Source organism: Pan troglodytes, chromosome 4, assembly GCF_028858775.2.
Source record: "Pan troglodytes isolate AG18354 chromosome 4, NHGRI_mPanTro3-v2.0_pri, whole genome shotgun sequence".
Lineage (NCBI taxonomy): Eukaryota > Metazoa > Chordata > Mammalia > Primates > Hominidae > Pan > Pan troglodytes.
Window position 1 is genome coordinate 76,482,399 of NC_072402.2, and position 14,461 is coordinate 76,496,859.

The window sequence follows — 14,461 nt, forward strand, 5'->3', positions numbered from 1 at the left end:
GTAAATTCATTACAGTGTCAAGTTTAACACCAATTTCCAAATGCACATAAGAAGATGCAGAGTCCAGACTTTGAGGCTAAACAGCTCTGCCTTTCTCCTTAGTCCTGCCGACTACCTTCTTTCTGAATCTGCGAAGAGCTGTGACTCTTGAAGGGCAGGACCTACCAGCATTCATTATGACTTCAGTCATGGCAAGTTCTCAAGTTAAATTAATGGTGTTTGGGGTTTATGTTTCTAAACAGTAAGGAAATAGCCAACGAGTAAAACTGGAAATTACTTTCTCCTATGACCTAGAAGTAGCAATAGGAACTCTAAGTGGGAAACAGAAATAGGACTCTGGAAAGATAATGTTTTGTGTGTTTATTTTTCTTCCAGAACTCCAAATAGTTGCCTTGGCAGGAAGGCTGCCCTCTAACTGCTCCCTTCCGAAGACTAGGAGGTGTTTACAGAAATTGAAAGTTCCAGCAGTACATTTCCATGAGCTCATTACCAGTTCCATTTATACCTTTTAGATTTCACATGTACAAATGAATGTCCTTGCAGTATAAACTCCTGCTTTCAGCTTGCATTTTAATTACAAACAAAGTAGCAGAAATCAGGTACTCAGTTACTGTAACATAATGGCAGGGCATCTTTAGAATCTGTGCTTTGGTCACCATTATTCAAAGCAGCTCCAATGCCCGTCTTGCCTGCCTCTTTATGCTAATCATCCTAGCCCACTTTGCTCCTCCTCCTTCCAGCGTCCCTTAAGAACTGTACACTTTCAGCTGTCACAGAGGGTAACTCAGATCAGGCTTAGAAATCACTTGACTTAACTCAGCAGCACTTTTTCTTTTCTTTGTGTCTGTATTATTTTAGCAGCCTTCTCTAAATACTGGAGGCATTGGATTTCATGTCGCCAAAAGGAATTTAAAAATGACAAAAGTGTAATCTGTTAGAAATAGTTAATTTGTAGAATTTTACTCTATAAGGGGGTTTAGTTTCAATTTGTTTTGAAATGAAGGAATTAAGTTGTGTTTTTAACCAAATGAATTGGCATCTTTATATTTAGGAGAAGTAACGTTGGTGATTATTTATTTCAAGAATCATGACTGGAAAAAGCTTGGAAGTTTAGTAGAGGAGTATATGTTGTACATGCAAAGACAAGATCTGCATGAATCTATGTATTTCTGGGTGTCTGGTGAAGGCCATTTTAGGTGACTGGCCAGAGAAGGAGCTGCCCTAGTGATCCTTGAGTCACAGCCATACTGCTAGGACCATGACTACCATACCAAGAAAAGGCAGCAACCACCTGCTTGGCAGTTTGCACACCTGTAAACTGAAGCTGCAGGAGGACCGGCGACAGCAAGGTGAGTCAGTCCAGCTCATGAGTTGCATATTCTGTGACCTTCTGTGCATTTGCATTCCCGGAAGAATGGTGGGCTGGTGAAGGACCCAGGGAAGCTCTGACATAATAGTGATGCATAAGGGTGGGTTAACTTGGATTCACTATTGATTTTTAGAGGACTATGGAAGACTGTCAAGAATGCGTATTCCTTGGAGCTGTCATTCTGAAACTTACATGCTTAAACTTCTAGCCGCTGTGTTTTTTAGAGTGTGCTAGATTTTGTCTAATTCAAAACACCCATCTGAGCAAGGCTGAGTCAGCTACAAGGGGGATTTCAGCTGAGAGTAGCTTTAAGTTAGCCTGGAGCTTTCTCTACCACAGTACCACTGGTGGGACACTTTTTTCACTTTGTTTAAGCCTAATTTTGTCTGGATCTCTGGCTCATTCATTGTGGGAAAAATAAACATATTCTTGACTCTTTCCTTTTTATGGTCCAGGGACAGCTGGAGACAGTCAGGGAAAAGTGTCACATTTCACTTGCTGGGCACTCATTCAAACTAAACTATCTACTTCCCAGCCATTTTCACCATCAGTCTTTTTAAATTTTCAAATCCACTCTCCAGCCAGCTGAGTTAGTGTCAGATGGTTGACATGAATAGACAAGATGATCCCTCCAATCCACCCTGTCAGGGACAGCAAAAGACACTTGTGGGAAAGGCTGGGTCTCTCATGGATGACATCATCACTCCACAGAGGTTAAGGATTCACCAGACACTTCTAACTTCTCCTCAGTAACCTAGGATAGATCTTTTTATGTGTAGGTCTAGGCAATGAGCTCTTTAATTATTTTTCTGTAGACGCAGTTTTAGATTTCAGTGGTGTGGAGAGTGTTGGCTAAAGGGCCAAAACCTCCCATTTCCAAGATGGAATCTGTGTGCTAACAGTCACATGAATGTGTCAGGCCACCTCTCTGCATCGGTTCCTGGAGCTGTATAACGTGACTTCATGCTCTACAAGGCTTAGCATAGTGTCGGCAGAAAATACTTCATGGTAAATGAAAACAATGTGAACTTCTAGACCATGCTTTACTACTAGGGCTCAAATAAATTTTGAACCAAGTACCCTAGAATGTAAAGTCCTGGAATGTGTCAGGGTTAAGGCATAGCACTGTAAAATGCTCTTGCTTCTCTGTTAGTAAACAATTCTAGTTTATCAGAGGTTTTGTTTTCTGTTGACTTTGTATGAAATGTTAAAGTGACTTCCCCCTACTTCAATTGCTAATATGATAATTTTAATAGAAAATTTGGTGGTGGGGGTGAGCCTAAAGAAGTCAGCTGTAACCCCACCACCCAAAGATAATTGCTATTAACATTTTAATGTATAAACTTCTAGACTTTTCTTCTATGCACTTGTATGGATTATTCCTTTGCTTGCTTTTTAAACAATATAGACTTGTTCTGGATACTTTTGTAAACAGTGTTTTGTAAACTGCTTTTTAATTTAATGACAGAGGATGAACAAATTTCCAGGTCATTAAATATTCTTCTACAACCTTATTTTTAATAGTTGCACACTGTTCCTTTATATGGATGTAGCAAAATTCCCTTAGGCAATTCTCTACTGTTAGATATATTATTTATTTCTAATATTTTAACTATCATAATTAACACTGGACTGCACCTAAACTAATGAATAGATCTTTGCACTGATATGGGATTATTTTCTTTGCATAAATTCTTAGAGGTGAAATTGTGGAGTCAAAGGATTATACATTCTTAAAAATTGTTTTTGGCCAAGTGACCCTCCTATCAGCAGTGTTGGGGTATGTTCTCAGTAATACTATTATTTTTTAAACTCCTTCTCAATTTTATAGGTGAAAAATAATACCCCACTATTGTTTTAAGGCAGGCTATCCTGAAGATCTCTCCTTTACTGGCTGTATTAATCAAAGTTCTCTAGAGGGACAGAACTAATAGGATATATACACACACACACACACACACACACACATATGTATGTGTATATATATACAGATATACATATATGTATATATGTGTGTATATGTATATAAAGATGAGTTTATTAAGTATTAACTTACACAGTCACAAGGTCCCACAATAGGCTGTCTGCAAACTGAGGAGCAAGGAGAGCCTGTCTGACTCCCAAAACTGAAGAACTTGGAATCCAATGTTCAAGGACAAATAGCATGGGAGAAAGATGTAGGCTGGGAGGCTAGGCCAGTCACCTTTTCATGTTTTTTTGCCTGCTTTGTATTTGCTGGCAGCTGATTAGATTGTGCCCACTAGATTAAGGGTGGATCTGCCTTCCCCAGCCCACTGACTCAAATGTTAATTTCCTTTGGCAACGCCCTCACAGACACACCCAGGATCAATACTTTGTATCCTTCAATCCAATCAAGTTGACACTCAGCATTAACCATCACACTGGCAATATCCAGAGAAGCCTGGAAATAATCACTATGATGACATACTTCCCAAAATACCCACAAGACTGGCCTTCTTTCTCAGACTTAGCTTTTTGCCTAGAATGTTTTGAAAGCAAGCATATTCTTCCACACCCAAGTCTCAAAATATCTGCCCACATAAGCCACAATCCATAAAGTTGTGAAGCATGCTAATGCAGTCCAGACTGGCCATTGATTGCTGCAAGAAATATCATCTAGTGATTTGAGCTGGGTAGTATTTGCTGTGTTGCTAAATTGCATTCCAGTTACTGTCCTGGAGTTTTAAAGTATTCATTCAGAGCAGTGGCCCTGCTTTTTCCTCCAAGCTATTTTTGCACCTTGCTATTATGTGAAGTTCAGCAAAGGTCCCAGGAAGAAAAGCCATTTGTTTTAGAGAGTGAGGTCTGGCTTTATTCATGGAATCATCCTGGGTTCACAGCTTTGGCCTTTCCCCAGCCAGCCTAAAGTTCTGCCTCTATTATTTAGCATACAGACTATGATTAATTGACATTCGACACTTCTGTAGGCGTGACTAGCTTCAACACATACATATTTTCTTTTCCTTTTTTTTTTTTTTTTTTTAAGATGGAGTCTCACTCTGTCACCAAGGCTGGAGTGCAGTGGCATGATCTCGGCTCACTGCAACCTCTGCCTCCCGGGTTCAAGTGATTCTTCTGCCTCCGTCTCCTGAGTAGCTCGGACTACAGGCACACTCCACCATGCCTGGCTAATTTTTTTATTTTTAGTAGAAACAGGGGTTTCACCATATTGGTGAGGCTGGTCTCGAACTCCTGACCTCATGATCTTCCCACCTCGGCCTCCCAAAGTGCTGGGATTACAAGCATAAGCCACCGCACTGACCTCAACACATATATATTTTCTAACCCCCCATGCCATATGCTAAAATGCTTCGTGTCCTTCCACCTAGTCACTCACAGAAGTGTAATTTTGAAGTGATTACATAGATAAAAATCACTTATACTTCAGCAGTTATCTGGGCAACAACAATGTGCAAAGTGTTGTGCTAGATGCTGAATATGCAAATTGAACTAAGACATCTAAGCCATGGTTTTCTGTCCACGTGGAGTTTACTATGACAACAAATGCTCTATCAGTCCAGAACACAAGTCCAGGAGGCTCATCTCCCAACTTGTTGCTATCTTCTAGCTTCTCCTGTGATATTTTTAATCCATTTATCTCTAATATTGATTCTATGAACACATTTGTAAACGTTAATTTACATGTCTATACAGCCTCAGCAAAGCTCATTACACATTACATGTACTAGGCAGACAACCTTCCTTATGTATTATGGTGCTTTAAAATTTACAAATGGTCTCATATACATTATTTCATTAATTTTCACAACAACCAAATGAAATAGTGTAGTCAAGCTTCTTCAGGGAAACAGAACCAATAGGATGTGTGTGTGTGCGTGTGTGTGTGTGTGTGTATACAGGTGACTCCTGAACAACACAAATTTGAACTGTTCAGATCCACTTATATGTGGATTTTCTTCCTTTGCCACCCTTGAGACAGCAAGATCAACCCTTCCTCTTCCTCCCCCTCCTCAGCCTACTCAAAATGAAGACAATGATGAAGACCTTAATGACAATCCACTTCCACTTAATAAACAGTAAATATATTTCGCTTCGTTATGGTTTTCTTAATAACATTTTTCTCTAGCTTATTTTATCATAAGAATACAGTATATAACACATATAATGTATAAAATATGTATTAATCGACTGTCTTATGTTATTGATAAGGATTCTGGTCACCACTAGGCTATTAATAATTAAGTTTTGGGAGCAGCAAAAGTTATATGCAAAATTTTAACGAGAGAGAATAGAGAGAGAGAAGAGAGAGAGTGAGAGAGAGGGGGGTTTATTTTAAGAAATTCACTCCCACAATTATGAAGGCTGGCAAGTCCAAACTGCAGTGTAGACTGACAGGCTGCAGACCCAAGTGAAGAGCTAATTCTGCAGTTGAGTCCATTCTTGGTTGCTCTGGGGTAGTCAGTCTTTTGTTCTATTCAGGCCTTTGACTGATTAGATGAGACTCACTCACTAATGAAGGGCAATCTGCTTGAGTCAAAGTCTACTAGTTTAAGTGTAAACCTCATTCAAAAACATCCTCACCGAAACATTCAGAATGTTGACAAAATATCTGGGTATCATGGAACAGCCAAGCTGACACATAAAACTAATAATCACGAGCAGGTATTGTTATCCTCATTTATAAAGATGTGGAAACCGTGAATCTTCAAGGTCAAGATGACTTTTCCAAGGTTACACAGTTATTAAGAGCTGCTTTCAATGTACTTTCTGCCACATACAGCTGTCTCGTAAAATCTATGATTTCTAGAATTACAATGTTTAATTTTTTAAAATTGATCTATACTAGAGAAACTTCTCCATGGATAACCAAGACATGTTGGAATTCCTCATGATTTTCTTTGTGTCTTCTGACACTGATTCTCTGAGTGTCGTACAATTCAATTCAATTCGGACACTACCCAGAATTAGTGAAGACCCACAAATGAAGGACTTAGTCCCATAAGACTGCCCCGTTTCAGATTCCAACAACAAATTTCAGGTGTCCCCAAGCAATCTGCACTTCTGCCAGGACAATTACAAATTAAAGACGTCCCACAACCCCTCAGATTTGATAATTCACTAGAACAACTCACAGAATTGAGGAAAGCTCTGTACTTTCAATTTCCATTTCATTATAAGGTATACAAATGGTCAGCCAGATGAAGAGGTACATGGGAGGAGGACTGGAAGGGTCATGAGCACAGGAGCCTCTGCTTCCACAGAGTCAGGGCGTGCCGCCCTCTTAGTATCAGGAAGCTCCCCTGAGCATGGTGTCCAGGGTTTTTAATGAGGTTTCATTATGTAGGCATGATTGATTAAATAATTGGCCATATGACTGAACTTAATCTCCAGTTCTTCTCTCCTCCTAGGAGGTTAGGGGAATGGGGTGGGTTTGAAATTTCCAATCTCTAATCACATGTTTGGGCTTTTTGATGTGACAGCCCCTTCCTTGGAACTATGTAAGGATCCCTTAGATAGTTCCATAATAAGCCTTCCTAATAGAGTCCACTAGGAAACAATAAATAAATAAGTTTAATGGCTGAAACTTCATTTTCCCACTTCACACATATTAGGATGGCTACTATTTGAAAAAAAAAAAAAACAACAACAGGATATAACAAATGTTGGTGAGAATGTGGAGAAATTGGAACCTCGTGCACTGTTGCAGGAGATAAAATGGTGGAGCTGCTGTGAAAAGTACTATGGCAATGTATTAGTCCGTTCTCATGCTGCTATAAAGAACTCCCTGAGGCTGGGTAATTTATAAAGGAAAGAGGTTTAACTGACACACAGTTCCACAGGGCTGGGGAGGCCTTAGGAAACTTATGATCATGGCAGAAGTGGGGAAGCAAACGTATCCTTCTTCACATGGTGGCAGGAAGGAGAAGTGACGAGCAAAGACGGAAAAGCCCCTTATAAAACCATCAGATCTCATGAGAACTCACTCACTATCACGAGAACAGCATGGGGGTAACAGCCCCCATGATTCAGTTACCTCCCACTGGGTCCCTCCCATGACATGTGGTGATTATGGGAACTACAATTCAAGATGAGATATGGGTGGGGACTCAGCAAAACCATATCACGCAGTTCCTCAAAAAATTAACAAATAGAATTACTATGTTACCCTGCAATTTTACTTCTGGATAAAATCCTAGGAGAAGTAAAAGCAGGGATTTAAACAGATACTTGTGCACCTATGCTCATGGTAGTATTATTCACAATAGCCAAAAGATGGAAACAAACAAATCTCCACTGACAAACGAATGGATCAACAAAATATGGTGTGTATATATATATGTGTGTATATATATGTATACATACATATATAATATGTAGTGTACATATGTATACATGCATATATTATATATGTATATATACACACATATATGTATATATAGTGTATATATACACTATATATGTATGAGTATATATATGTTTATATGTCATATATATAAACATACATACATATGTACACTATATATATACACTATACATACACACTATATATATACACACACTATACATATATATATAAAACCAAATAATTTTCAGCCTTAAAAATGAAGGAAATTCTGACACATGCTAAAACATGGATGAACCTGAGGACATTAAGTTAAATGAAATGAAGGCAGAAATAAAAATGTTCTTTGAAACCAACGAGAACAAAGACACAACATACAAGAATCTCTGGGACTCATTCAAAGCAGTGTGTAGAGAGAAATTTCTAGCACTAAATGCCCACAAGAGAAAGCAGGAAAGATCCAAAATTGACACCCTAACATCATAATTAACAGAACTAGAAAAGCAAGAGCAAACACATTCAAAAGCTAGCAGAGGGCAAGAAATAACTAAAATCAGAGCAGAACTGAAGGAAATAGAGACACAAAAAACCCTTCAAAAAATTAATGAATCCAGGAGCTGGTTTTTTGAAAGGATCAACAAAATTGATACACTGCTAGCAAGACTAATAAAGAAAAAAAGAGAGAAGAATCAAATAGACACAATAAAAAATGATAAAGGGGATATCACCACTGATCCCACAGAAATACAAACCACCATCAGAGAATACTACAAACACCTCTACGCAAATAAACTAGAAAATCTAGAAGAAATGGATAAATTCCTTGATACATACACTCTCCCAAGACTAAACCAGGAAGAAGTTGAATCTCTGAATAGACCAATAACAGGATCTGAAATTGTGGCAATAATCAATAGCTTACCAACCAAAAAGAGTCCAGGAAGAGGTGGATTTACAGCCGAATTCTATCAGAGGTACAAGGAGGAACTGGTACCATTCCTTCTGAAACTATTCCAATCAATAGAAAAAGAGGGAATCCTCCCTAACTCATTCTATGAGGCCAGCATCATCCTGATACCAAAGCCGGGCAGAGACACAACCAAAAAAGAGAATTTTAGACCAATATCCTTGATGAACATTGATGCAAAAATCCTCAATAAAATACTGGCAAACCGAATCCAGCAGCATATCAAAAAGCTTATCCACCATGATCAAGTGGGCTTCATCCCTGGGATGCAAGGCTGGTTCAATATACGCAAATCAATAAATGTAATCCAGCATATAAACAGAACCAACAACAAAAACCACATGATTATCTCAATAGATGCAGAAAAGGCCTTTGACAAAATTCAACAACCCTTCATGCTAAAAACTCTCAATAAATTAGGTATTGATGGGACGTATTTCAAAATAACAAGAGCTATCTATGACAAACCCACAGCCAATATCATACTGAATGGGCAAAAACTGGAAGCATTCCCTTTGAAAACTGGCACAAGACAGGGATGACCTCTCTCACCACTCCTATTCAACATAGTGTTGGAAGTTCTGACCAGGGCTATTAGGCAGGAGAAGGAAATAAAGGGTATTCAATTAGGAAAAGAGGAAGTCAAATTGTCCCTGTTTGCAGACGACATGATTGTATATCTAGAAAACCCCATCGTCTCAGCCCAAAATCTCCTTAAGCTGATAAGCAACTTCAGCAAAGTCTCAGGATACAAAATCAATGTACAAAAATCACAAGCATTCTTATACACCAACAACAGACAAACAGAGAGCCAAATCATGAGTGAACTCTCATTCACAATTGCTTCAAAGAGAATAAAATACCTAGGAATCCAACTTACAAGGGATGTGAAGGACCTCTTCAAGGAGAACTACAAACCACTGCTCAAGGAAATAAAAGAGGATACAAACAAATGGAAGAACATTCCATGCTCATGGGTAGGAAGAATCAATATCATGAAAATGGCCATACTGCCCAAGGAAATTTACAGATTCAATGCCATCCCCATCAAGCTACCAATGACTTTCTTCACAGAATTGGAAAAAACTACTTTAAAGTTCATATGGAACCAAAAAAGAGCCCGCATCGCCAAGTCAATCCTAAGCCAAAGGAACGAAGCTGCAGGCATCACGCTACCTGACTTCAAACTATCCTACAAGGCTACAGTAACCAAAACAGCATGGTACTGGTACCAAAACAGAGATATAGATCAATGGAACAGAACAGAGCCCTCAGAAATAACACTGCATATCTACAACTATCTGATCTTTGACAAGCCTGAGAAAAACAAGCAATGGGGAAAGGATTCCCTATTTAATAAATGGTGCTGGGAAAATTGGCTAGCCATATGTAGAAAGCTGAAACTGGGTCCCTTCCTTACACCTTATACAAAAATCAATTCAAGATGGATTAAAGACTTAAATGTTAGACCTAAAACCATAAAAACCCTAGAAGAAAACCTAGACATTACCATTCAGGACATAGGCATGGGCAAGGACTTCATGTCTAAAACACCAAAAGCAATGGCAACAAAAGCCAAAATTGACAAATGGGATCTAATTAAACTAAAGAGCTTCTGCACAGCCAGAGAAACTACCATCAGAATGAACAGGCAACCTACAAAATGGGAGAAAATTTTCTCAGCCTACTCATCTGACAAAGGGCTCATATCCAGAATCTACAATGAACTCAAACAAATTTACAAGAAAAAAACAAACAACCCCATCAAAAAGTGGGTGAAGGACATGAAGAGACACTTCTCAAAAGAAGACATTTATGCAGCCAAAAAATACGTGAAAAAATCCTCACCATCACTGGCCATCAGAGAATGCAAATCAAAACCACAATGAGATACCATCTCACACCAGTTAGAATGGCAATCATTCAAAAGTCAGGAAACAACAGGTGCTGGAGAGGATGTGGAGAAACAGGAACACTTTTACACTGTTGGTGGGACTGTAAACTAGTTCAACCATTGTGGAAGTCAGTGTGGCGATTCCTCAGGGATCTAGAACTAGAAATACCATTTGACCCAGCCATCCCATTACTGGGTATATACCCAAAGGACTATAAATCATGCTGCTATAAAGACACATGCACATGTATGTTTATTGTGGCATTATTCACAATAGCAAAGACTTGGAACCAACCCAAATGTCCAACAATGATAGACTGGACTAAGAAAATGTGGCACATATACACCATGGAATACTATGCAGCCATAAAAAATGATGAGTTCATGTCCTTTGTAGGGACATGGATGAAATTGGAAATTATCATTCTCAGTAAACTATCACAAGAACAAAAAACCAAACACCACATATTCTCACTCATAGGTGGGAATTGAACAAGGAGAACACATGGACACAGGAAGGGGAACATCACACTCTGGGGACTGTTGTGGGGTGGGGGGAGGGGGGAGGGATAGCATTGGAAGATATACCTAATGCTAGATGATGAGTTAGTGGGTGCAGCGCATCAGCATGGCACATGTATACATATGTAACTAACCTGCACATTGTGCACATGTACCCTAAAACTTAAAGTATAATAATAATAATAAAAATAAATAAGATACAGCTAAAACTGAAAAAAACATAAAAATTAAAAAAAAATTAAAAAATAAAAAAGTTAAATGAAATAAGCCAGTCACAAAAAGATAAATACTGTCTGATTCCACTTACATGAGGAATTTAGAGAGACAGAAAGTAGAATGGCGCTTCTAGGGTTTTGGGGCAGAAAGGATTGAGGATATGTTGTTTAATGGTACAGGGTTTCAGTTTTGCAAGATGAAAAGAGTTCTGGAGATTGATTATACAAACATGTGAATACAGTTCACACTACCGAACTGTACATTTACAAATGGTTAAAATGATACATTTTATGGTAAGTATATTTTACCACTACAAAAAAGCCAGGCCAGGCATGGTGGCTCACGTCTGTAATCCCAGCACTTTGGGAGGCCGAGGCAGCTGGATCATGAGGTCAGGAGATCGAGACCATCCTGGCCAACATGGTGAAACCCTGTCTCTACTAAAAATACAAAAAAAAAAAAAAAAAAATTAGCCAGGCATGGTGGCGTGTGCCTGTAGTCCCAGCTACTCAGGAGGCTGAGGCAGGAGAATCACTTGAACCCGGGAGGCAGAGGTTGCAGTGAGCCGAGATCGCGCCACTGCACTCCAGTCTGGGCAACAGAGTGAGACTCCATCTCAAAAAAAAAAAAAAAAAAAAAAAAGCCACGGTTGTCCAAGGCCATCCCTAATTACACTTTTGAAGTTGGACTTAACACACACAAAATAAAAAAAAAATCCTTTATTTTTCCATTCCTAAAAACAAAGTCATGAGAAAGTAGTCTGCTCCTCCATGATTCCCCAAAGCTACTTCTTTCAAAATATTAATAAAATTAATAAACCCCTACCTAGATTAATCAATAAAAAGAGATATGGCCTGGTGCGGTGGCTCACACTTGTAATCTCAACATTTTGGGAGACCGAGGTGGGCAGATCACTTGAGGCCGGGAGTTCAAGACCAGCCTGGCCAACATGGTGAAACCCCATCTCTACTAAAAATACAAAAATTAGCCAGGTGTGGTGGCATGTGCCTGTGATCCCAGCTATTCAGGAGGCTGAGGCACGAGAATTGCTTGAACTGGGAGGTAAATGTTGTAGTGAGTCAAGACTGTGTCACTGCACTCCAGCCTGTGCAATGGAGTGAGGCTCTGTCTAAGAAAAAAAAAAAAAAAGGTGAGACAGAGAGAGAGAAACCACCAGTATGAGGAATGATGTAGAGGGTGTCATTACAGATATTAAAAGGATTGTAAGGGAGTGTTATGAATACCTTTGTGCCAGAAAGATGTAGAGGAACATAAAATTCAACACCAACTGATATAAAAACTCAAGGGATTTGGAATAGAGCAACTTCCTCAACCTGATGAAAAACATTTACAAGAAACCCAGCGGCTAACACTACTCGATGTAGAAGATTGCACATTTTCCTCTTAAGATCAGGAAAAATAAACAGAGATGTCCATTATCATCACTTCTATTCAACAGTGTACTGGAGATCCTAGCCAGTGTATTACGTTAAGAAAAAGAAATAAAAGGCTTACATATTGGAAATAAAGAAGTAAAACTATCTTTTTTTTTTTTTGCAGATGATTGATGGTGTTTGTAGAAAAATCCTGAGAAATCTATCAAAAAATGCTAGAACTAATAAATGCATTTACTAAGGTATCAGGCTACAAAGTCAACATACAAAAAATATCGTATTTCTATATATTAGCTGAGAACAAGTGGAAATTAAAAATATTAGAGTACTCATTTAATAGCATAAAAAGGAAATACTTATGGATTAATTTAACAAAATACGTGCAAGACTTGTACACTTAAACATTGCAGTGTGAAGCTGAAGAAGACTGAATTATAAGAAGAGATACATCCCAAATTCATGAATTGGAATGCTCAATATTGTTAAGATGTCAATCGTCCTCAACTTGACCTATAGAGTCAAGGCCATCTCAATAAAAATTACAGCAGATTTTTTGTTTTGAAATTGACAAACTGATTTTAAAAGGATAAGGAAATGTTAAGAACCTAGAATAACTAAATCAATCTTGAAAAAGAGAACAAAGTTGACAACCTACATTTTTGGATTTCAGGCTATAATAAATCAAGATGATATCAGTGTAAGGATAGAAAAATCTATTATTGGAACAGAATATAAAGTCCAGAAATTGATCTATTAGTACATTGTCAGTTGGTTTTTGACAAAGGTATCAAGATAACTCAAAGGGAGAAGGGATAGTCTTTTCTGTAAGAATCCTGGAACAAATGGGGGAAAATATTTCTGAAAATGAACCACAATACCTACCTCACACAAAAATTAGTTTGAGATAGAATATAACTGAAACACAAAAGTTAGACATATAAAGCTTCTAGAAGAAATGTAGGAAAATATCTTCACCATCAAAAAGGCAGCTTTTTAGACAGACAAAAAAGCACTGACCATAAAATATAGATAAGTTAGACTATCAATATTAAACGTATCCGTTCTTCAAAAGATACCACCAAGAAAAGACTGGGAGAAAAATGTCAAATATATATTTGAAAAAGAACTTTCAATCAGAATATGTTAAAAACTCTTACAGCTCATGATAAACAATTTGATTTAAAAATGGGCAAAAGATCTGGCAAACACTTCAAAAAGAAAGTATATAAATGGCCAAAAGCACATCAAAAGATGTTCAATGTTATCAGTTATCAGGGAAATCCAAAATAAAACCACCATGTAATGTCACTTTACATCCACTAGAATGGCTAAAATTTTAAATGCTGATAACATGATGCTTGGAGAAGATGTGAAACAACCAGAACTCACTCACTGCTGGAAAGTGGTAAAAAACACTTTGGAAAACAGTTTGGCAGTTTCTTATATAATTAAACCCAAAAGTACCCTGTTATCCAACGGTTCCGTATTTAGGTATTTTTCCAAGAGAAATAAAAATATATCCACGAAAGCCTTGCACAAGAATGTTCGTAGCAGATTTTATTCATATGAGCCCCAACATGTGAACAACCCAAAACTGTTCATAAGCAAGTAAACTGGTAAGCAAATTGTGGTATATTAACACACTGGAATACTACTCAGTAGTAAAAAGAAATGAATTACTGATACATGTAACCATGTAGGTGAATCTCAGAAATGTTTTATTGAGTGAAAATAAGCCAGACACAAAAGAGTACATATTTCTACAGGCAAAACT

General features: G+C 38.1%; 1 protein-coding gene across 7 annotated transcripts in view; it reads left to right on the forward strand.

Annotated features, from left to right (window-relative positions):
* The first annotated feature begins 748 nt into the window (after window positions 1–748).
* Window positions 749–14,461, forward strand: part of RANBP3L (RAN binding protein 3 like) — a 55,053-nt gene continuing 41,340 nt past the window's right edge. For 3 of the 7 annotated variants that reach the window (XM_016953417.4, XM_009449278.5, XM_009449277.5), the window contains exon 1: window positions 773–1,349. In XM_016953417.4, coding sequence (XP_016808906.2) covers window positions 1,259–1,349 — 91 coding nt within the window. In that variant the 5' untranslated portion in view covers window positions 773–1,258. Of the gene's footprint in view, window positions 1,350–14,461 lie in introns of all 7 variants that reach the window. The other 4 variants (XM_003310747.6, XM_009449276.5, XM_001147154.7 and 1 more) reach the window with 3 other exon arrangements.